This window comes from Microtus pennsylvanicus, chromosome 15, assembly GCF_037038515.1.
Source record: "Microtus pennsylvanicus isolate mMicPen1 chromosome 15, mMicPen1.hap1, whole genome shotgun sequence".
In the NCBI taxonomy this organism is placed as follows: domain Eukaryota; kingdom Metazoa; phylum Chordata; class Mammalia; order Rodentia; family Cricetidae; genus Microtus; species Microtus pennsylvanicus.
The window spans coordinates 55,029,054-55,051,502 of NC_134593.1; the positions used below are offsets into that span (position 1 = coordinate 55,029,054).

Sequence of the window (22,449 nt, forward strand, 5' to 3'; positions counted from 1 at the left end):
AAGAGGCGACACTAGACCCTACTGCAGAGGCACCACTGTGAGTATTAAATGAGTTACTATAAACAAACAGCCTCAATGTTGAATAAGACACAAATATTCAATAAATACCAGGAGTTTTACTAAAATGTTTTATAAACATTTATTCTCTTCTAATACTAGAACTGCAGCAGTATGTACAACCTACAAAAATTTATTCTCTTCTAACATTAGAAATCAAGCACTACATACAACCTACATGACAGTTTCCCATGAAGAGGAACTCATGACTTGGTGATTGGAAGTGCGGTAGCTTTAAGAGGATTCTAAGAGGGCACATCACTTAGATGATATGATTTTACCCCTGGAGAGGAATGGATCAAGAGAAATGAAAGTGCTATCATTGGAGGATAAATGTTTCGAGGGGGAAAATGTGGAGGAAGGAGACTGGCAGTCACTGGGCTCAAACCAGCCACTCCCTTTGCCAGGCAAAACCAGATGACTATCTGTAGATTCTACCTGTCAACATACAGAAGATCACAGGGACCTCAGAATATTCTTAGGAGAGTTTCATTACCCTTATTTGCTACTGAGAGTAAACTAAGAGTTTTGTGCCAATAAATGTAAATTACAAGGCACAGAAACCGTAGATTCAGAGACCACTCGCTCTTTCCCCTTAATCTTTAGCCATTTTAATAACGTGAGGAATTATAGATATTTATATTTACTTTATGGAGAAGAGTATTTAACGTCTTCTTAGGAAGAAATATGAAAGTGAAATGATTTTGTTTCTTCATGCTACATCTAAACAAAAATGAAATCAGGACTTGGGTATCATAAGGTGGTAGAACGCCTGTCTAGAATGCTCGAGGTCCTGGGTGCAGTCTCCAGCACCATAAAATTTAAAAAAGACATGAAATTATAGAATATAACACAATGATTCTCATTTAGCTCATTATCTTGGGACTATTGCTTTTTACCATTTTCTCAAAGACTAGCTTACATACGGCGATGCATCCTCTGATTTTAGATAATAAACATGGAAAGGATATCATTAAGAAGTTAAAGTGAGTAATTATCTCCGAATGTTAATTCCTTTTAAAATTGCTTCAGGTGGGAGTGAGAATGACAGAAGCAGGAAGTCCTTGCGTACAGAAGAGTTCCCACTGGTCCATCCTTTGGTGCACGGGGAACAGGTGTGGTCAGGGTTTCCTGAGTGCTAGATAGGAGCTCTTCCTTTGAGCTCTAGCCTTTGCCTTGATAAACTTGTAAGTTCTAGGTTTTTGATTAAATTTATTTTTAAAGTTCTCATATATATATATATGTACTGTATTGACATTATTTCCCCCTCCCTTTCCTCCCTCCAAATCTTCCCATGTCCCCTCAAATTTTTGACCTGTTTTCTTTACTTAGTAATCTCTTTTTTCTCCCTCCCTCCCTCCCTCCCTCTCTCCCTCCCTCCCTCCCTCCCTCCCTCCCTCCCTCCCTCCCTCTTTCCCTCCCCCACCCCTCTCTCTCTTTCTCACACACACACATATAAACATAACATTCTGAGTCAGTTAAGTGTTACTCATATGTGTATGTTTTTAGGGTTGACTACTTGATATTGGATAGCCATTGCTGGGGGAGAGCAGTTCTCTTCTATCTTAGCAGTCTTTAAGCACGGAGGCTCCATGAAATTTCTTCCATCTCTAGTGGCATGGTAACTGATATTGTCATTTTTCAGGTCCTGTTTAAGAAGCCATATGTTGAGATTTCATGGGTTCATTTTCCTTTTCTTAACACCTATAAAAGACAAAACCAGCAAACTTCCTGGTCCCCTGGCTCTTAGAATCTCTCTACCTCCTCTTCTGTGATGCTCTTTGAGCTTCAGGGGTAGGGATGTGTTGTAGATGTATCCATGGGAATGGGCTCCTCATAGTCTGCTCTTCTCTGCATTTTCACCAGCTGCGGCTTCCTGTAATGGTTTCTGTCTGCTGGAAAAGGAAGTTTCTCTGATGAGGAGTGACAGCATGCTTATTTGTGGGTATAAAGTCGCATATTTAGGGGCCAGGCATGGTGGTGCTTGCCTTTAATCACAGCACTCAGGAGACAGAGGCAGAATGGATTGCTGTGAGTTTGAGGTCAGGCTTGGTCTATAGAGTGAATTCCAGGATATCCAGAGCTATGTACTGTCTCAAAAAGAAAAGAAAAAAGATACATATTTAGAATTAGAATGTAATTAGGAACTATGCTACTTTACACAAGTAGGAGTAGTAGGTTTTTCTTTAAGGACCTCACTAGCCCTGGGTAGCTGGCTGGGTTTCCAGTTGTCTTCGTCACTGTTCTCTTCCTGTAGAAGAGACACCATGATCATGGCAACTCGTATAAAAGAGAGCATTTAATTGAGTCTCGCTTACAGTCGAGTCTTACTTCATTACTGTAATAGTGGGGAGAAGGGTGGCAAGCAGGCAGTGCTGTAGCTGAGAGCTACATCCTGATCTAGAGGTAGAGAGAACCTGGGCATGGGGCAGGCTTTTGAACACTCAAAGCCCACCCCCTAGTGTTTCTTCCAACAAGACCACACCCACTGTAAGAAAGCCACACCTCCTAATCCTTTTAATCCTTTCAAACAGTTCCACTCCCTGGAGATTAAGCTTTTTTAGTCACATCAGCACAATAGTATTGGCCTGATTTTCCTTCTGCTGAGTAGGCTAATTAGACAGCTGTTGATTATCATCAAATTGTAAGTGCTCCTATCACACCTTTGGGACTATTTTGCCATAGTGGTTTATTATTTGTGATGCTTCCTGCCTACTCTGAAGTAAATCTGATAATCTGAAGTTTGATACCTTTATTTTGATCTATTGGCGAATTAAGGGGAAATTTGGGGTTACAGCATCTAAAAGTTTACTTACTTTTTTATTTTATGCATATGGTTGTTTTTATCTGCATGGATGTAATTACCATGGTGTGTGCCTGTGACTATGCATGCAAGAAGAGCGTTATCGAATCTTCTGGAACTGAAATTGCAGATAATTCTAAGCCACCATTTAGGTGCCAGGAACTCTGGTCCTCTGGAAGAACAGCAAGTCATCTTAATCTTTGATCCATCATTCTAGCTACCCTGAAAGCTCACTTTAGGAAAAAAATGACATATTAGAATTGCTGTTAAGGAATGCTTTTAATTATAACTTACTAGTTTTCTCCTGTCAATGACCATGGCATTGATTATATTTAGAAAGCAATTTAAAAATAATTTTACTTTCAATTACATGTATATATGTGTGTCTTGTTTAGGTTTCTGCATGTGATTTAGTGGGCTTCACAATAGGGTATGAGATCCCCTGGAGCTGTAGTTAGAGGTGGTTGTTGCTACCTGGTGTCAGTCCTAGGAACTAAGTTTGGGTCCCTTAAGAAAAGCAGTATGTGCTCCTAACCTCTGAGCCATCTCTCTAGTCTCTAAATATTTTTTATTAATTTTTTTCATTTATTTTATATACCAGCCATAGTTTCCTCTCTTCCATTTCCTCCCCCTACTCTACCTCCCATCTATCGCTGTCCCCCCCATCCATTCCTCCTCCCTTGAAAAAGGGGCAGGCCTTCCATGGGAGTCACCAAAACATGTCATATCACTTTGAGGCAGGATCAAGATCCTCCTCCTGCATCAAGGCTGGGCAAGGCATCCCTGCATGGGTAAGAGGTTCCAAAAAGTCAGCTAAAGAACTAGGGACAGGTCCTGATCCCACTGCTAGGGGTCCCTCAAACAGACCAAGTTATACAATTGTCATTCACATGCAGAGGGCCTAGGTCGGTCCCATGCAGGCTCCCTGACTTCAAGCTTTACTATAGAACTATAACAATGAAAACAGCACAGTATTGGCATAAAAATAGACATGTGGATCAATGAAATCCAAACAAAGACCCTTATAAAATTCCCTAAATAATTTTTAATTTGTGACTTTTTAAAGTTGACTTTCTCTTCTCCATCTCTCTCTTCTTTGGAGGTATGTTGTGATTTGAACCCTGAGCCTTGAGCCTCTTATATTTGGCTTCCATTTAAGGGAAGATACACATTTTTAATATAAAGGACACATATCTATCCTTCCATGGCAATTTAATTCTTTATGCAGCCACTGTACATGTTTCTTCATTCATGTTTTGCATTTATTTTTAAAATGTTAATTTCTTTTCCTGGATATCTGATGCCCTATGACTCCATGTATAAGGAATTACGTTTGTTCAAACCACACAGATATTATAATCATGTCTTGGGTTTATGCTTATTTTATTTTTCATCATATTATAATTCTGACATTATTTAGTTCAGTGTCCCATATGTCCCATATATTAAACAAATGAATTAGAGTTTAGGTAATATAAAGACTCTATCTAGATACTTCTTACTGTTGTTCCGGGACATAACATAGCAATACAATATATTAGGAAGTTATGACATGTGGGAGGCAGTGTCTTATGCCTGAAAGCAGTACGTGAAGGCTGGTGTGGACCAGCCTTTCAAAAATTGTATGGAAGAAGTTTCCTCAGCACTGTCAGCATTTTGTACTGTGTGATTCAAGATTCAAGATATGCCTTTTATTTTTCCTTTCCCTTTTTTGGCTGAGGTGTTCTTCCCTGGAAACCATGGGGTGTTGGCGCTTATAGAGTGTTAAGTAATCAACTCAGTGACCTTGACTGACCTTCAGATCCCTGGGCCAGGGTACCTTGAGTGCCAGCTTTGTGTGGTGCTTTCTGAAGCATGCCTAAGCACAGTGAGCTGTGTTGAGTGTTCTTTTATTTCTTAGTCAACACTTGAAAATCCTTGGCAGCAACTGCAGCCTCTGCACCAACTTTGAGATTCTTTGGGCCTTTTATTGTTTATTTTTAAACTCAATTTGGATAAGGCTAGATGAATTATGTTTCAGTTTAATTTCCTTTTTTTATTTTCAGAAAAGTTGCCAAACTTGATGAAGCTGTCATTTGAATTCAGGTGGCACTTTAATTTGCTGTTTCTAGGGCAGTGACTTCTTGTGAGAGGGCTGCTTGTTGGTTCCCGGCTGCTCAGCAGATCAGCCCAGAAATAATCACATAGAAACTGTATTATTTACATCACTGCTTGGCCCATTAGCTCTAGCTACTTCTTGGCTAACTCTTGTATCTTAAGTTAACCCATCTCCATTCATCTGTGTATCAGAATGAGGTTGTGGCCTACCAGCAAAGTTTCAGTACATCTGTCTCTGGCAGCTTCATGGCTTCTCCCTGACTCCGCCTTCCTTCTACGTTGCTATAGGCCAAGCCAGTTTCTTTATTCATTAACCAGTAAAAGCAACATATAGACAGAAGGACCTCCTACACCAGTGGCTGTCAGTACTTTACAGTTCTCAATATCAAGTGTGTATATGACGTGTGTGGGACCACCATGGCACATTTCTGGAGGTCAGGATGGACAGCTTCATGGAGGTGATACTCTTCTTCCATTTTTACATGGGTTCTGAGACTCAAGCTCCGGGGAGAATCAGGCTTTTGTAGCAGGTACCTTTAGCCACTGAGCCATTTTGCCAGCCCAGATGTCAATCCTTTGATCTTTTTAGCTTGTATAAAAAAAATCCTCCAGATGATTTATCAAATTCTGTTACTAGACTTCTAATCCCAGAGAGGTTTGTCTTAAAAAAAAAGGAGGCATTATTGGCAGATATTGCATCTGTGAAAGAACAGAGGTTTTCATGTGATATTTAGGAGCTAGAATTGATAAGTTTCTGTGATGGGGAAATTGGAGTGGAAAGAAATGAGGTGTTTGTCTTGGGCCCTAACTTCTTTGGTTCTGAGGCTGGAATTGGGGCCCCTCACCAGGGCTGCACAAGTAAAAGGATGGAGATTCTTGAGCATTAGACAGTCCAGCTGCTTAAGGAGTTTTAAATTATGGCCAGGGCTAATGACAGTGAGATTATAAAACAGAACACTGAGAAAAGTTTCCTCGGAAGCAGTAGCCAATGTGGTTGGGATCAGATGTGGTGAATGGGAAGGAAAGGGCTCAGGGAATCATTTTATTTATTATCCTGGGAAGGTTTAGAAAAGTTATTCATAAATAAAACAAGAATTAATGGTGCATATCTGTAATCCCAACACCTAGGTTTGTTAGCACATAAGATCTGTCTCAAAAACAAACAACAGCCCCTAAAACCAAGCCACAAAATAACAAAATGAAAAAATGTACAGAAGCAAATATGTCAATTTGAAAGGCATCTAGCTCACTGTCTATTGATTTTGAAAGTTGATTGACATACAGGGTTATATTAGCCTGCATTTTGAAAGCCAGTTATAATATTAAAGAATATTGACTCATTTTCAATGGTGTATATAGGACACTCGATAATACTCTGTCTTTCTTGCAATTCCTAATGTTAGATGAAAAACCCAAGTAGAAAATGGAAGGTTCATATTTGCACACATGCACACACACAAAGGTGGTATGTATTTAAGATGGATACTGTAGATAGTGAAAGAAAATTGCTTTTCTGGAATTATCAGAAACGAAGTAATAAATATTAATACATATTTAAAAGTATTAAAATATTAAAGCATTTTTTCTTTGAGAATCAATTACTTCTATTTCTGAGCTAGGTTAGATTTGGGAAACTTAAAAACATCTTTATGAAGAACACATTTCTTATTTTGCCTTTCATGTAGTGTGTGTGTGTGTGTGCGCGTGTGTGTGTGTGCGTGCACACAATTTGTTATGGAAAATATTGTCTTCAATTACAAAAAAAACCCTTTTTTTTAATCCAGGTGGAATAGATTTTTGTGAAAACATGGTAGCAATATATAGTTTTGAGTTGAGTTTCACTGAAATTAAATACAGCTGCTGTTGTTGGTAGTTGTTGGCTCTGAATGAGAGTTAAATGGAGAATGAGGACTAAATGCCTTGATTTTCCTGTTTGGTGCTCATAGACTGTGAATAAAGGTTTAGGTCAGATACATTTGGGTTTATACTTTGCCTGTGTAAGATAGCACTATAGAGCTCTATCCCTGGGTGCAGCAGCCGTCTTATTTATTTATTTATTTATTTATTTATTTATTTATTTAAGATTTCTGCCTCCTCCCCTCCACCACCTCCCCCAATCAAGTCTCTCTCCCTCATCAGGCAGAAGAGCAGTCTGGGTTCCCTGCCTTGTGGGAAGTCCAAGGACCTCCCACCTCCTTCCAGGTCTAGTTAGGTGAGCATCCAAACTGCCTAGGCTCCTACAAAGCCAGTACGTGCAGTAGGATCAAAACCCAGTGTCATTGATCTTGACTTCTCAGCAGACCTCATTGTCTGCTATGTTCAGCGAGTCTGGTTTTATCCCATGCTTTTTCAGACCCAGGCCAGCTGGCCTTGGTGAGTTCCCAATAGAACATCCCCATTGTCTCAGTGTGTGGGTTCACCCCTCGCTGTCCTGAGTTCCTTGCTCATGCTCTCAGACTATGCCCTAATGGGCTGATATCTAAGAGGCTACTGGCTGAATGAATTCCCACAACAGAAGTCTCCATAAGCATTAGGGGAAGAAATCTCAATGGTGCAGCATTTGGGGTTATCCATTTTTCTAAAAGAAGCCCCACCGGTGCTCTGTAAGCCTCATAAACTCATTGGATCTTTAAGCTGGACTTTGAAGAAATCATATTTTCGTTTGTTGTTGGAATGGGTAGAGGTTTGTTTATGTCCCCACAGAGAAAGGTTCTTAGGACACTTGACAGGGCATGACAAACCGTCAATGAATTTGGGAAGAGCAATGATACAGTTCATGTTATGGGTAATGAGACAAAGCTGAAGTGGAGCTCTCTGAGGGTGGAGTGTCTGCCCCAGGACTCCTGACATGGCTGTCTTTCTCTGTGTGTGAAGTGGTATGTCTCCTTGCTGTAGAAGCGTATGCAAGGACCCTGCTTTGTGTAATGAAACATGACTGTTAGTATTACTGAGGCTAAGAAACCAGCACTGGTTTTAAATTGTTATGCTAATTAATCCTTGGCACAAATAAAATCATGGGAAGTACAGTTTTTGCTCATTTTGTTTTCTATTTAGGGCTCATTCCTGTAAACATTAAAGAGGACCTTACAAAGAATAGATATATAGGACAGAATAACTTATTACAAAAAACTTGAAGACTAGTGATCTTTTAGGAGAGATCTGAGATTTTCATTTATCTATTTGTAGGGGCCAGAGGTCAGTTCCTGCCCTCAATTATGTTATGGCTGGCCTCTGTCCTGCAGCTGTGCTGTGTAGTCTAGGCTAGACACCAGGAAGCTACTGTGCAATCCTCCTGTCTCACAGGAGCAGTAAAGAGACTGTAGACGTGTGCTACGGTACCCTGCTTTTTATATGGAGTCTTGGGACAGGCCTCAGGGCATCAGTCTTGCATGGCAGGCGTATTTACTCATCGAGCAAACTCCTTGGCCTAGATGTCAAATTTTCAAACAAGTTATGCTTGTAAGCAAGGAAGAATAATACAAAACATGTTATAGAGATGGTTTGGTATGTGTTGTTTTGATTATATAATGTTTATGTTACAAAGAACATATTTAACACTTAAATAAACAGCGAAGGAATTAGTGTTATGATATAATATCTTACAGAAGACAATTTACATCTTTTTATGCTTTATAACAGTGGCTCTCAACCTGTTGTTTGTGACCCTTTGTTGGTTACATATCAGATACTTACATTATAATTGTTAACAGTAGCAAAATTACAATTATGAAGTAGCACTTCCCACCTAAAAACTTCCACATGATAGACAAGTGTTCTGCTACACCCTCAGTCCCTCATATTTCATAAGGCTGAAAAAAGTATCTGTTTTCTTAAAGACACACACATGTGCATGTGTGAACACACACACACGCACACTTATGTCTGGGAGTTTCATCTGCTTCTATGTTTGTGTACCATCTACATGAATTGTCCTCAGAATTCCTAGAAAACTGGAAATGGTTGTTAGTTACCACAAGGATTCATAGAATTGAATTCAGACCCTCTGGAAGAGCAACCAATGCTTTAAACCACGGAGCCATCTCTCCAGTCTGAAAAAAAATTCTTTAGGAAGCTAAGTGCTGTTGCCATACCCTTGTAAACTTTGATAATCTTACTTTGCTTTCTTTGTGATGCTGAGGGTATTGCTTTATATATACTGGTGAAGTGTTTCAGCACAGAGCTATACCTTGATTTCTCTCTTTTTTACAGTTGTCCACGCTCTCTAACTCAGTCTATCTACACTTAGGGCCTGGCAGCAGGAAGGGACAGGAAATTCTTTTTTTGTTTTGTTATTTTTTTTGGCCTTCCTTCCTTCCTTTCTTTCTTTTTCTTTCTTTCATTACTTTATAAATAATGCCATTCAAAATTTACACTTACTTCCCTACTCCCACTTCCCTCCTACTCCTCCACTTACCCTTTCCCCCTCCCCCTCCAGTCCTAAGAGATGGCCCAGTACCCTGCCCTGTGGGAAGTCCAAGGTCCTCCCCACTCTATCCAGGTCTAGGAAGGTGTGCATCCAAATAGACTAGGATCCCAAAAAGCCAGTACATGCAGTAGAGAAAAATCCCGCTGCCGTTATCATGGGTTCTCAATCTACACCCATTGTCATTCACATTCAAAGAGTCCAGTTTGATCCCATGCTTGCTCAGTCCAAGTCCAGCTGGATTTGGTGAGCTCCTATTATGTCAGGCACACTGTCTCAGTGGGTGGACCAACCCATCGCGGTCCTGACTTCCTTGCTCATCTTCTCCCTCCTTCTGCTCTTCAACTGGACCTTAGGAGCTCAGTCCAGTGCTCTGATGTGGGTCTTGGGACAGGAAATTCTTTGCGGTTGCATTATCTCTTGGATAATTATTATCATGCTATCTCATTTACTACAAGTCTTTCGAGAAGACCTTTGGGAACTTTCCATCAGTGGAAAGCTCAGATGAGCTCCATCTAGGGTGGTAAAACACATCTCTCTTTTTTTTCTTTTTTAAAAGAAGCAAACTATTTTTTTTTTCATTTTATATACCAATCCAAGTTCCCACCACTTCCTCCCATAATCCCATTTCCTCCACATACCACCCTCACCCCACCACATCCACTCCTCAGAGAGGGGAAGGCACATTGCTTTGGGGAAGGTCCAAAGCCCTCCCTACTGTAGCTAAGCTGAGCAAAGTATTCATCCAAAGAGAATAGGTTCTTCAAAAAGCCAGTCCAACACATCTCTTAAGGAGCTTCTGTTTTTTGTGTTTCGAAGATAGATTTAGGAAGGAGATTGATGGTGACCTGTACAGGCTTTGAACCCAATATTTTGAGAAAGAATATGCAGCCATATTTTGAGAGAGTTCTATCAGAATTAAGAAGTAAATGCTTCTTGATTATCATTATTTTTTTTAAAAGTGAAAATAGAAAGCATTTATGACTGCTGAGGCAGGGTCTTGAGGCCGCTTGGAAATCACACCACAACTTAATAGCTGTTCAAGCTTGGAAACGCTTTATTTTATTTCTTTTACTTTTGGAGTCTATTTCTTAATTTCTAAATCATTAGCTTGAAGTGGATTAAATGACATAGCAACACAGAGCAAGATGAAAATGCTTAATAGATACATCATTCTGACTCCATGCGTTAAGTCGTTAAGTATAAAGTGGTATATCAAAAAGTACTGTTAAAAGATGGTTCATTAAAAGTAATAGTCTTAAAAATGCCAAAACATTTAAAGAGTGAAGAATTCAAAGTACGAGGAAAATAGATCTCTTGGTTGAGATTTTCTCAAAATTTTAATTCTGCACACATTTGTGCAGACGGCAAAGCACATAGTACTTTTCTAATTTCTTTTCACCCTGAAGTCCTGTCACGATGGTGCTTCTTTCATGACACACAACTGTTGAAGGGAAATGTTTCAGTTGGCACGTGATTGATGCTCAACTACAATAAGCCTCCTATGTAGAAAACTTGAATTTATAGATTATGGTTGAATTCCAGCATGGACTCAAGTCTAGAGAGACACCTACAGAGTTGTAGTTCAGAGTTCTAACAAATGGTGCCTTACAACTATGAGTGGTTCTGAGGAGCTTTCCATTGGTGTCAGTATTTGGTCCTACATGTTTCCCTTTGCCGAGCCATGCTCTCAGTGATGTAATAACTGTGTTTGGGGCATGTGGGTAAGCTATGAAGGAAAGAATGTACCAGGGAATCCTCAGATTCCCTCATCTAACCCTCTCAGGAGCATTAAGGACAAGGCCCTCACTTCCACGTTTTCCTTTGCTGCAGAGGGCACTGCTATCACTTTGGGTGGGCCTCCCTTGGTCACTTGACCTGTTTCTCTTACTTCTAAACCCTTCCCTGTTGCTTTTTTAGGGCTCAGTACTTTGATGTCTCTGCTGTGAATACTTATTTTTCAGGTGATGCCATTCAGTTGTAGAACTTACATTCTCACCTGTTTGCTGGCTGCTCTCCAAATGTTCCCCTGCCATAGATTTCTGCCTTGAGTATCTTGACTGTGTTACCTATGACCTACAGTGTTTCAGCTTTTCTTGATGACTTGACCATCATATCTAACCTCAAACCCACTATCTCTATTGCTGTAGAAAAGATGTGTTTAGGGGATTTTCTGTTCTCTCTGAACAGTTTATACAGTTGAGTGTCCTAACTTTGTCTAATAACCAGATCATACAGTCATTCTCAATCTGTGTTCAGTAGTTGTGTTCTATTTTTGTTTGTCATTTGATGATATATAGTCTCAGTTGTGACACTGGCTTTATGTCATAACAAGCTGATAACAAAGTAGAAGAGAAGAGGTACGTGATCTTTGGCTCAGAGAATTTAGACTAAAACCCACCTCTTAGCTCCTGAAATGGCATTCTTAATTTGTATTAAATGGTACCATGTGCTAAGGGTCTTTGAATACTTGATTTTTCTCCCTTCCCCCTTAATAAAACTGTTTTATGTTGTGTGGGAGGGATGTGAAATTTAATAAGTTATTTTTAAAAGAAGGTACTTAGTCATAGATGATTGGAATAAGCGTTATGTTGCTAGGGCAACACCGGTTGAATTTTCGAGAGTTCTTTTTTCTCCCATAGGTAAGTATTGATGTTAGACTTACGTATTTGTGCTCACTCTCTCTGGGGTAGTGGTATTTTCCTGGTGGTGTTCTTGTGGTTCTGCACTAGCCAGATAGAGCTGTGCTCTGTAGAAATGACAGGTCTAGACCCATGAGTCACAGAACTCCAACTTCACTGGGAAGCTGTCAACGGGAAGGCAGCTCCATTTATAGTTTGAAGGTGGGAGGGAAGAAAGGAGAATTTGGGTTGCTTTCCTTTGGTGCAGTTTGCTTTTTTGAGAGAAAGAAAGAACGGGTGAAATGTTCTAAGCATTCATCTCTAACTTCTTTTGTTCTCACTTCCATTTGACGCAGTGGAAGGTGCTAGTGTGTGTTCTATTTTAAATGATGGGATGGATGGGCTCCATTATTAGAGCTTCCATTAATAGAAAAGGAGCTGCAACCTGATGGATTCCTAGGTCCCTAATTGGATTCTGGCATTTTGAATGGAAATGACCCCTTTCTTTTGAGGTAGTAGTGTTGGGAATTTTTTACTTGTGTCTCTTAAAGAGCCCTTCAGTGTTCCACTGTTGATCAGAACTCATAGATTTCCCTCCCTTTTGAACACAGACTGACTTGTGGTGTGTGCAATATTAATGTTTTGGCTGGGAAGAGGGCTCAGATGGTGAGAGCACTGGCTCTCCAAGCATCAGGATCTGAATTAGATGCCCTAGCATCCAAATAAAAAACTGGGCATGACTGCATGTGTCTCTAACCCCAGGATTGAGGGGCAGGGAGAAGCAGATCCTGAGAGCCCTCTGGCCAGCCAGCCTAGATGAAAAGGGGAGCTTTGGGTTCAGTGAGAGGCTATGGTAGTTTAAATGTAATTGCCCCCAAAAGCTCATTTGGAGTGGCACTATGAGGAGGTGTGGCTTTGTTGTAGGAAGTGTGTCAGGAGTGGCACTATGAGGAGGTGTGGCTTTGTAGGAAGTGTGTCAGGAGTGGCACTATGAGGAGGTGTGGCTTTGTAGGAAGTGTGTCAGGAGTGGCACTATGAGGAGGTGTGGCTTTGTAGGAAGTGTGTCAGGAGTGGCACTATGAGGAGGTGTGGCTTTGTAGGAAGTGTGTCAGGAGTGGCACTATGAGGAGGTGTGGCTTTGTAGGAAGTGTGTCAGGAGTGGCACTATGAGGAGGTGTGGCTTTGTTGAAGGAAGTGTGTCAGGAGTGGCACTATGAGGAGGTGTGGCTTTGTAGGAAGTGTGTCAGGAGTGGCACTATGAGGAGGTGTGGCTTTGTTGAAGGAAGTGTGTCACTGTGGAGGTGAGCTTTGAGGTCTCATGTATGTTCAAGCCACACCCAGTATCTCAGTTCGCTTCCTGTTGCCTGTGGATCAAGATGTAGGATTCTCTCCATACCATATCTGCCTGCATCCTGTCATGACACACTATGATGTTAAGGGACTAAACCTCTGAAATAGTAAGTTACTTCTTTAAATGTTGCTGTGGTCGTGGTGTCTCTTCATAGCAATAAAAACTCAGATTAAGACAGAGACCTTAGCTCAAGACAGTGAGGCAGAGCTATTGCTGAAGACACCTGGGGTCTTGTGCTGGGCTCCCTATGCTCTTGAGCTTATAAGCACGTACCACGTACACATGCCATACATATAGTATACATATAACATATGTACATACAAACACATTTTAATATATACAACTCATACATATAGTACATACAGCCCATACACATACCATATAACACACACAAGCATATATGCACAAACATAAACACATCCAAATGTAATACAATACATACTATAACACGCATATAAACAAACATAAATATATACATAATGTATACACAGAAATATACATGTACACAAATATGTGCATATAAACATATACCATATATGCACGTTATATAAATCCATATGTATATATCTGCACCCATACACATACTGCACCGACATACACACAGACATACACACATGTATATGGACCCATGCACGCCATTTATACATGCACACATACTCACCACTCATACATACACACACACATACATACATACACACACAAAGATATACAAGCACAAATGATGTTCCTTACTATGATTCGTGTCTCCCAAACTCTTGGGAACTTAGCTTCAATGCAGAAGCAGTAGTTTTGGGAGTAGGATCCTTCTGGTGCCATGGCTCTGCTCTCCAGGATGGTTGGGTGATGCAGTTACTGGGGTGGATTAGAGAGAGTAGGAGCAGTTCTGATGAAAGGAGTTGCTTGGTTCCCTTCTCTTCTTTTCCTCTACCTCTTCTTTCTCACGTTCCATCTCTCTAGATGCTGGGTCTCTATACCTTAGACTTCCAAACCTCCAGAAGAGTAGGAAATGAACTCATAATTGACCCTGTCTGTGTTCTGTCCTAGGAACACAGAACAGGCACAGCCACCCCATCCTTGGGAGCACATCTGTTTGAGTTGTCCCTGCTGTCTCCCCCCGCCCTGCCTCCACCCTCCCCTCCGGCATATCTAGTGTGTTTAAACCACATACTGTCTGCTCCCATTTTTCTTCTTTTGGATTCCTGTGGAAATCAGCCTTCAGGACCTCATTCCTCTTTGTCTTTTTATTAATTTCTCTTTTTAAAGTGGTGAACAGGTGTCCAGCACTGGAAGCAGCAGTTGGAAAGTAGAGATTACTTGGTGGTTTGGAGAGAGACCAAGTATCTAGGGAGGTCAGCTTCTCTGATGTCAACATAGTTTCCCAAAAGGCAACACCCAGGTCAGCTGGTGCCACCCAGGGCAGGGCCAGGCTGGGCTGGGTCTCCAGGAAGCTTCCTGGCTTTGCTCTGGGAAATACCCTGGGGATATAAGCATTTGATCGGCTGCACTTACTCTTCTAGCAGAGGGAGCCAAGGAAACTTATTCTGGTAGCAAGGAGGAGACTGAACCTGGTATGTGACTGTGCAGAGCTCCTGGGAGAACAGCAAGAATTTGTCAAGATTTACTTTTTGTTTGGACAGAAGAGGCCTGGATTGGAGGCTTTGATTGGTGGTAGGTGGGACCAGGATTTTTAAAAATTATTTATTTTTTAATTTATGTAAATGGAGAGAAGGGTCTTTGTGTACCATGGTGAGCTTATGGAGGTTGGAGGGAAACAAGTGGGAGTTGGTTCCCTTCTTCCATCCTGTGGGATCCAGGGATGGAGTTTAGTTAATCAGTCTGGGCAAGAAGAGCCCTCACCTGCTGAGATATCTCCTTGGTGGTAAGCCAGACTTTCTACTGTGTTAAGTTTCTGCCTGGGAAGGGATTTTTTTCCACTTTACATGATGAATTCCACCATCAGTCTTTGGTTGCATGTTTTCCTGGGGAATGGTACGGTCAGAGCTACCTTTGATGATAACCGAGATTGACCTTGAAAGCGGAGGTTGAGAATTGGGGAGACGAGATAGTTTGGGAGGAGGAGTCATCTCTTAGGGAATTAAGGTGTTGGGTCCAAGTGGGAGATTGGGCCTTTCTGTAGCATGTGAGACTGGGTGGTGTCTTGAGTGAAAAACGAGTCCTGAGTCATGGAGAAAATCAGAGGAAGGGGGGATTCTGTGTCAGATGCTGTGGAGCCTGACTTGTGAGGTAATTTCCTCCTATCTCTTGGCCCTTAACCAGCTAGGCTAGCTCTGTGAGTGAAAATACCACAAGCCCTCAGACCCTGTCCTTGTCAGTCCCATGAGGAATTCTCTGGTAAAGCACAGGCTGGGCTGGCTCCAGTTTCCCCATCCCTGAGGTGAGCAGGCAAGGTTGTGGTATGTTCAGTGTGTGGGCCCAGAGTTCATGCTTTGAAGGACTTTTAGAGCTACTTTGGATGGAGCAGTAGAATGCCACTGGCTGGCACCCACTGGCGAATTATGATCTCTTCAGTTAACATTTTGCTCTCAAGCAGCTATCATATATGATGGAAGAGGGCTTCTCGGCTGTCTAGATATTTCTCCCCTCCAGTGATGAAGTTCTGGAAAAATTAAAGGACATTCAGCCACAGCAGGCTCTGGTAACCTCAGGATGGGTGGAGAGGGTTGGCATGGTGCCAGTGAAGATACGTGGATGATGATCGTACCTGGGTGCCTCACCCTGTGTTCACATTCTTCTAGATGTAATTTCTGATCATCATTTAAAGATATCCATATTAGGAAGTCAGAGAAAGTATGCTATGAAAGAGTATTGAAAATTATGTCTTTTCGGGGGCGGGGCGGGGCGGGGCGGGGGAGAGGCTTCTGTGTAGGGGAAAGTAAGGGAAAAGGTGACCAGCTCCCAGCTACTACTCTTAATCCAATAGGCCAGTTGAGGTAAATGTGACAATTAGAGACAGCATTGAAATGTTCATTTCCCCGCCGGGCCAGGGTTAAGAAGTTTGAATCTAATTGATTCCCAGTTAGACTAGGTTCCTGTTTGACAGGCGAGGATTTGGAGTGGTGAGCTCACAAGACCAGTTTCTCACAGATGATTAAAGGGGAGCAAGGGTACCCCAAGAAGGGCCTTCTGAGCCAAGTTGGCTCCCCATGGGGGGATCTCACATCACAGCTCTTCAGCAGAGTCAGAGCATCTGGGTGGACCTCTATTTTCCTGATCTGATTAAAATGTACTTCTTTATTGATTCAGACCAGTTTAAAATCTTTGAGTAGTAAGGAGAGGACCAATGCTATGGCTTTGAAGTTCTGTACATACTATGTAGCTGCTAGGGTCAGATGATTGACAGCTGTGTGAACCCACAGCTGGCACAGTTTGGAGGGTCGTGATAGATAAAGGTGTGCCAATCCTTGGTCAGGCAGCAAAGGGATTTCTAGTACTATTCAATTAACACAATGGAGCAGCTAGCTCTGCTTGCTATTTTGTGAATATTAAATATTGTATTTAAAGATATGGCCTGGTCTGGGGATTAAATAAGGGATATCTCTGTATTTGAGATAGTCAGTTTTGAATATTATATGAATATTATCCCTTTATCCTATTTACAGAAATATTTATTTATATGTCTATTTTTTCCTACTATCACCACGCAAGTTCTGGCCTGCTTTCCTGTTTTTGTGTGTCTCTGGTTTGGTTATTGATACGTGGCTTTGCAGAACTGGGTTTGACTGCAGTGTCAGAGGAAACCTGGAGGCTGGGGAGGTGGCTCAGTGTAGCTCTGTGAGCATGGGGACCTGAGTTTGAATTCCCAGCACCCAACTGGAAATGTCTGCATGGCTGTTTGGGCCTGGAACACTAGCCTTGGAGTCTTGGGTTCCAAGAGTTTACTGGCAAGGTAGCTACTCATCTAAAAAATAAGGTTTTGGTTCAGTGACAGACCCTGTCTCCAGACAGTGAGGTGCAGAACCATAGCAAAAGATGCCTAGTGTCCTCCTATGATCTCCATAGGGGTGTTCACGGTTGTATGTCCTTCAACCCTAACTGTGAGCAGCAGTGAAATTTGAGTAAAATTGGATAAATGTTAAAAGTAAGCTGATGCAATTTGATTTTTTTTCAACATCATATGAACATTCAAGAGCACCTAGGTCAGTGGTTCTCAACCTGTGGGTCACGACCCCTTTGGTGGTCAACCAACCCTTTGGCAGGGGCCACTTAAGACCATTGGAAAACACATATATTTACGTTACAATTCATAACAGTAGTAAAATTACAATTATGAAGTAGCAACAAAAATAATTATATGGTTGAGGGGGTCACCACGACACGAGAAACTATTAAAGGGTTGAAATATTAGGAAGATCGAGAACCACTGTTCTGGGTATTTGTTTTAAACCTTTTCTTGACAACTTGCCTTTCCAAAGTCAGACAAATGCATCGACAAATGGGAACATTTGTGTGTCTTGCATTATGCTGAGCATATGAAATATTTTTATGCGTTTCCAAGTAGGTAGACCCTTTATTCTTGTACTAGAGAGAGCAGTGAGCAGAACCTTACAGAACTTTTTATGCTCGTATTGGTCAAAAACATTTTTAAAAAATACAGGACTAGAGAAGCCATTCAATGACAGAATGCTTGCCTACCATGAAGGCCCAGGTTTGATTCTCAGCACCACAAAAACATACCCATGCAGGCTGAAGATATAGGATAAGAAGAGGGTAAGGTGAGGTTTGGGAGTGTCGTATTAGGCTAGTTGTAACTTAAATGTCTGAGTGCAGCCCAGGACTTCACTAGGAGGCTCTTGTGGGAAGAGAGGAGAGAAGAGGGCCTTCCCTCCCTGGGCCATAGTCCGAGGACTAGTCTTGAGGAGGTTAACATTCCTACTTTGTTTATTTCCTCTTTATCTCTAGATTATCGATAAGAAATGAAAACTCTGAGATGAAATGGTCTAAGAAAATAGAGATAGCCCATGGGACCTACTTCAGTCCCTACAATGCTCCCTCCTTCAGATGGTGTCATGCCGTGCCCACTTTAGACACAATGGCACTGGTGGAGTCACTCAGGCAGGCACACTTTACTTTCAGTTTCTGGCTGTGACTTGTTACCTTGAGCTTCCTCTCTCTACTTGTTAATTTAAAAGGTCTAGGGCTGTGCCTTGTGGCCACCCACTGGGGTGTGTGTGTGTCAGCGTGAACTCTGCTCCAGCAATCTAGGGCCATGTGAATTCCTGGTATTACGTGTTTCAGCGATAGGAGGATAATTTGGCTGGCCTGTGTGTCTTTGTGTTCTGGGGCACGTTGTAAATGTTCATACTTAGAAAGGAATGTAAAGTGAAGGGCAGAAATGCAAGGTCACTGCACACGGACACATGACCAGCCTTGCCTTGTGTTTCCAAAGATTGCTTATCATTATAAAAAAGGCACAGCCAGATGGATTGGAAACGATTATTGCAAGCTATTGAAAGGAGGTAGGCTTTCAGAAGGGCTCTATGATTCCTGATGCTCAAGTGTGCTTATGATAAAAGTGGGATCATTCTCTGAGGCCCTGTAATGTGAACCACAAATATATAAAAATTTATGAAGTGGTGCAATGGGGGAACAGATTCATGGATATAGGACAAGGTATAACGAGTTGCAGAGTCCTTCTATTTTGCCCAGGGTTGCTTGGACCTATCACACACTGCTTCATACCACCTAACCCAGTCTTTACAACCCAAGAGAGTGTGTGACATCTCTCTCTCCTTCTTAAGTGGTCACAGTGGCAGACAGGAAGCCACGCCCTAAGGCTGGCATCCCAAGGCTATTGGCATAATGAATCACCACAAGACCCACAAATCTTTAAGACTACATGGTACTTCTGTACTTTGGCTAATTTCCTATTTGAAGTGATACATTGATTATCGTTAGAACAAAAGCCTGTGAGTTCACAATAGTTTCTAGTGATATTTCTACTTCGAGTTCCAAAACAGAATGCTGTTCATCTTTACAAGATGACTTTCTCTTAATTGAAGACATAAATTATAATTTGAGTACTTCGGCTGTGAAATTTCTCCAGATTAGTGTTTTGAAGTACAGTACACAGACAAAAACATAGGTATTGTATAACTCCCAGCTCGACTTCCAATGGCTCAGAAGATGGCTCAGTTGGTAAACTTATTGCCCTGCAAGCACGAAGTGTTGAGTTTGATTCCAGAACTTTCATCTAACAAATAACCCATGAACTGATAAATTTACAGGTTGAAATTCCTTGGAAGGAAAACACAGGTAACCAGTGTCCAGCCTGAAATTCAGATTCCCAGTATTGGAGAAGCCCAGCTCTCTGTCACTGCCCCTCCCATTCTCTATCCCGAGGGTACCAAACACTGTCTTGAGCCTAGCGGTGGATTTTCCTTTTGCTTTGCTTGTTTTAGTACTTTTATATTAATCTATCCATGTTATCTGTACTCTTCTCTTTCCGTTGCTTGTGATACTGAACTATACAGTCAAACAAAGCTGCAGACTGTTAATCCCACTGCCGTCTAGTGCTTCACCGTGTACATATTCCATAACATAAGGCTGCTGGGAAGTCTCCCGTGTATGATTTTTGCTAAACAATAAAAACATTGTTCTTGAGCGTTAACCTGGAAATGGAATTACTGGGTTGTGGGCTATGGGCATATTTACTTTAAGTTGATGCTAACAAATAGGATCGCAGTATAAATCCATCAGCTGTTTCTAGCAGCAATGTGAGGGGTTATGGATTTTCCTGTTGGTGGTTTTTGTTTTTGAGGGTGGGATAGGAGTTACATGAGCTTATTTTGTTCCATGTTTGGTCTGTGAAAAGGAACTGGTAGATCCTGGAAAGCTGAGTTCAGCTTTCGTCTCTGTATTCACTCTCACCCCGCCTTTCTTTTTCTCTGTATGAGTGGATGTGTGTTATACACGCTACATGCTTGATGCATGGAATATATTCCATATATGTTGACAACAAATACGTGTGACTATTTTTTCCTTTGCTACTTACAGTTATGCTGAAAAGCTAGCTCCGATGCCATCTAGCTCAGGTTTCTGCAGTGTGGTTCTCACTGACGCCTTGTGTTGCTAATGATGGAAATACATCAGTGCTTGAGAGAGGCCCAATCTGTCTGTTACACACTATTCAGTCTCTTCAAAACTGATGTGCTACTGCTTCCTTTTGACGTTTTCATAAGCACTTGCTCTTTTACAGGCCAACAAAAATGTCCAGCATGTCTGTAATAGAATTCAGACTCTTCAGGTCAAAGTTACTGGCTGCATTTTTTTTTTTTTTGAGATAAGGTATCACTAACTAGCTCTGGTTGGAATTCTCTAGACCTAGGGACCTTGAACTCTCAGACATTTGCCTATTTCTCCCTCACCAGTAATGGGGTCAAAGCCATCAGATCCCATTCCTGCTTCACGGCCCATTTTTAAAACTGAAATTTTCATTTTCTGCAGGTCCAGGTTTTCTCAGCAGTGTGCAGAGGGTTTCCTTGGGGGAAAACCTGTGGACAGCAGAGGGAAAGCTCAGTGCAAAGCCGTTCGCTTGTTTCTCTCCTCCCAGTTGGGAGCTTCCCAATTTTCCTGTCATATGTGTGCTTTGATTTCTGCTTAGAGTCTTCAGGTTGCGTTTAAATACTACTTACAGAAAACCGAATAATTCATCAGACCATCATGGATAAAACAAGAAATGGAGCAAATGGCTTTATTATTATTATCATTTAGGAAAACTCACTGTAATATTAGATCAATGGCTATGGAAAATTCTTGTGCTTTGTGCTCTAAGAGTTTTGAGTATCCAAGATGATTTTAATACTGATGGACCTTATAATGAAAATGAATTTGACTTATAGTTAATGATTTAAGGTTCATGGATATAATCAATATGTTCTCTCTTTTTTTACAGGCAAGAAGAGACTGACAGGAGATTGAAAAATGTAAGTTTTATTTAATGGAGTTTTATAAATAGTTTTTCCATTACGTTCTGTAAAATCATAAGAATTTACTAAGAATATACTCTGTGTCATTTCTTCTGATTAAAATTTACCTAGAAACCAACCAGTTAGAGTCTAAATGTTGTTATATATATTCTATACATAGCATATATATATATATCTAACAATGAATTATAATACATACACTATATGTATTATATTTTGTGTAGACCTGACTCCAGCATAGGAGAGATTAGGTTTCAGAGATTGGTTGTTGTGTTTCTAATTTATAAACATCAAACTCAATTTCAAAGTTTTAGGGGAGCAATCAGGAGATTATCAAGTTAGACATTAAGGGACAACATGATGGCTTAAGGACGCTTATTGAGTATATGCTGATACCATGTCCTTGATATTGCACAATTATAGAAGACTATCTAAAAGTAGCAGCTTTATTTAAAAATATGCTCATCAAGCAAGCTGAGAATTATTGACTTTAGGTGTTTATTAGGTAGTTTTATCAGGAAATTATTGACATAAAATGTTTTCCTTGTGGCCCAGGATGGTGCCTCAGTGGGTTCAGAAGAGCTTGCTGTGCAAGCCTAGTGGTCTGAGTTTGATCCCTGAAACCCACGGAAAAAGCTGAATACAGTAGTGTGTATGTATTTGCAGAACTCTTAGGGTGAGGTTGGAGTCAGAGACAGGAGGAATCACAAGGAAACTCGTGCCAGGCATACACTGTGGAACATCAAGCAACTAGAGAAGGCCCTGCCTCAAAACAAACGTATAAATTGAGAGCCAGCTTCTGGAAGGTGTCCTGTTCCCTCTACATCTGTGAACCTGTGTGCATTCTCTGTCTCTCTCTCTTACACACACACACACACACACACACACACACACACACACACGTTTCTCTTGCACTTTAGACTTACCTGTTTTACGAGACAGTCTGTCATGTAGCTCAATCTGTTCCATGTAGGCATATGACCTTTGAACTTCTTCTGGTCCTCTTGCCTCCATTCTCCAAGTGATGAGGGTCCAGTTATGAACCACCAGACCCAGTTTCATGCCATGCTGGGGAAAGCCCAGGACTCCCTGCATGCTGAGTAAGCATTCTACCTCCTGAGTTATGTCACCAACCCGCATGTTTTTCTCCT

At 41.3% G+C, this 22,449-nt stretch overlaps 1 protein-coding gene across 24 annotated transcripts in view; it reads left to right on the forward strand.

Annotated features, from left to right (window-relative positions):
* Positions 1-22,449, forward strand: part of Lmo7 (LIM domain 7) — a 190,906-nt gene that overhangs the window by 113,564 nt on the left and 54,893 nt on the right. For 22 of the 24 annotated variants that reach the window (XM_075950051.1, XM_075950029.1, XM_075950028.1 and 19 more), the window contains one exon: positions 21,265-21,295. In XM_075950051.1, coding sequence (XP_075806166.1) covers positions 21,265-21,295 — 31 coding nt within the window. Of the gene's footprint in view, positions 1-14,882; positions 15,025-21,264; positions 21,296-22,449 lie in introns of those variants that run through there. The other 2 variants (XM_075950042.1, XM_075950040.1) reach the window with 2 other exon arrangements.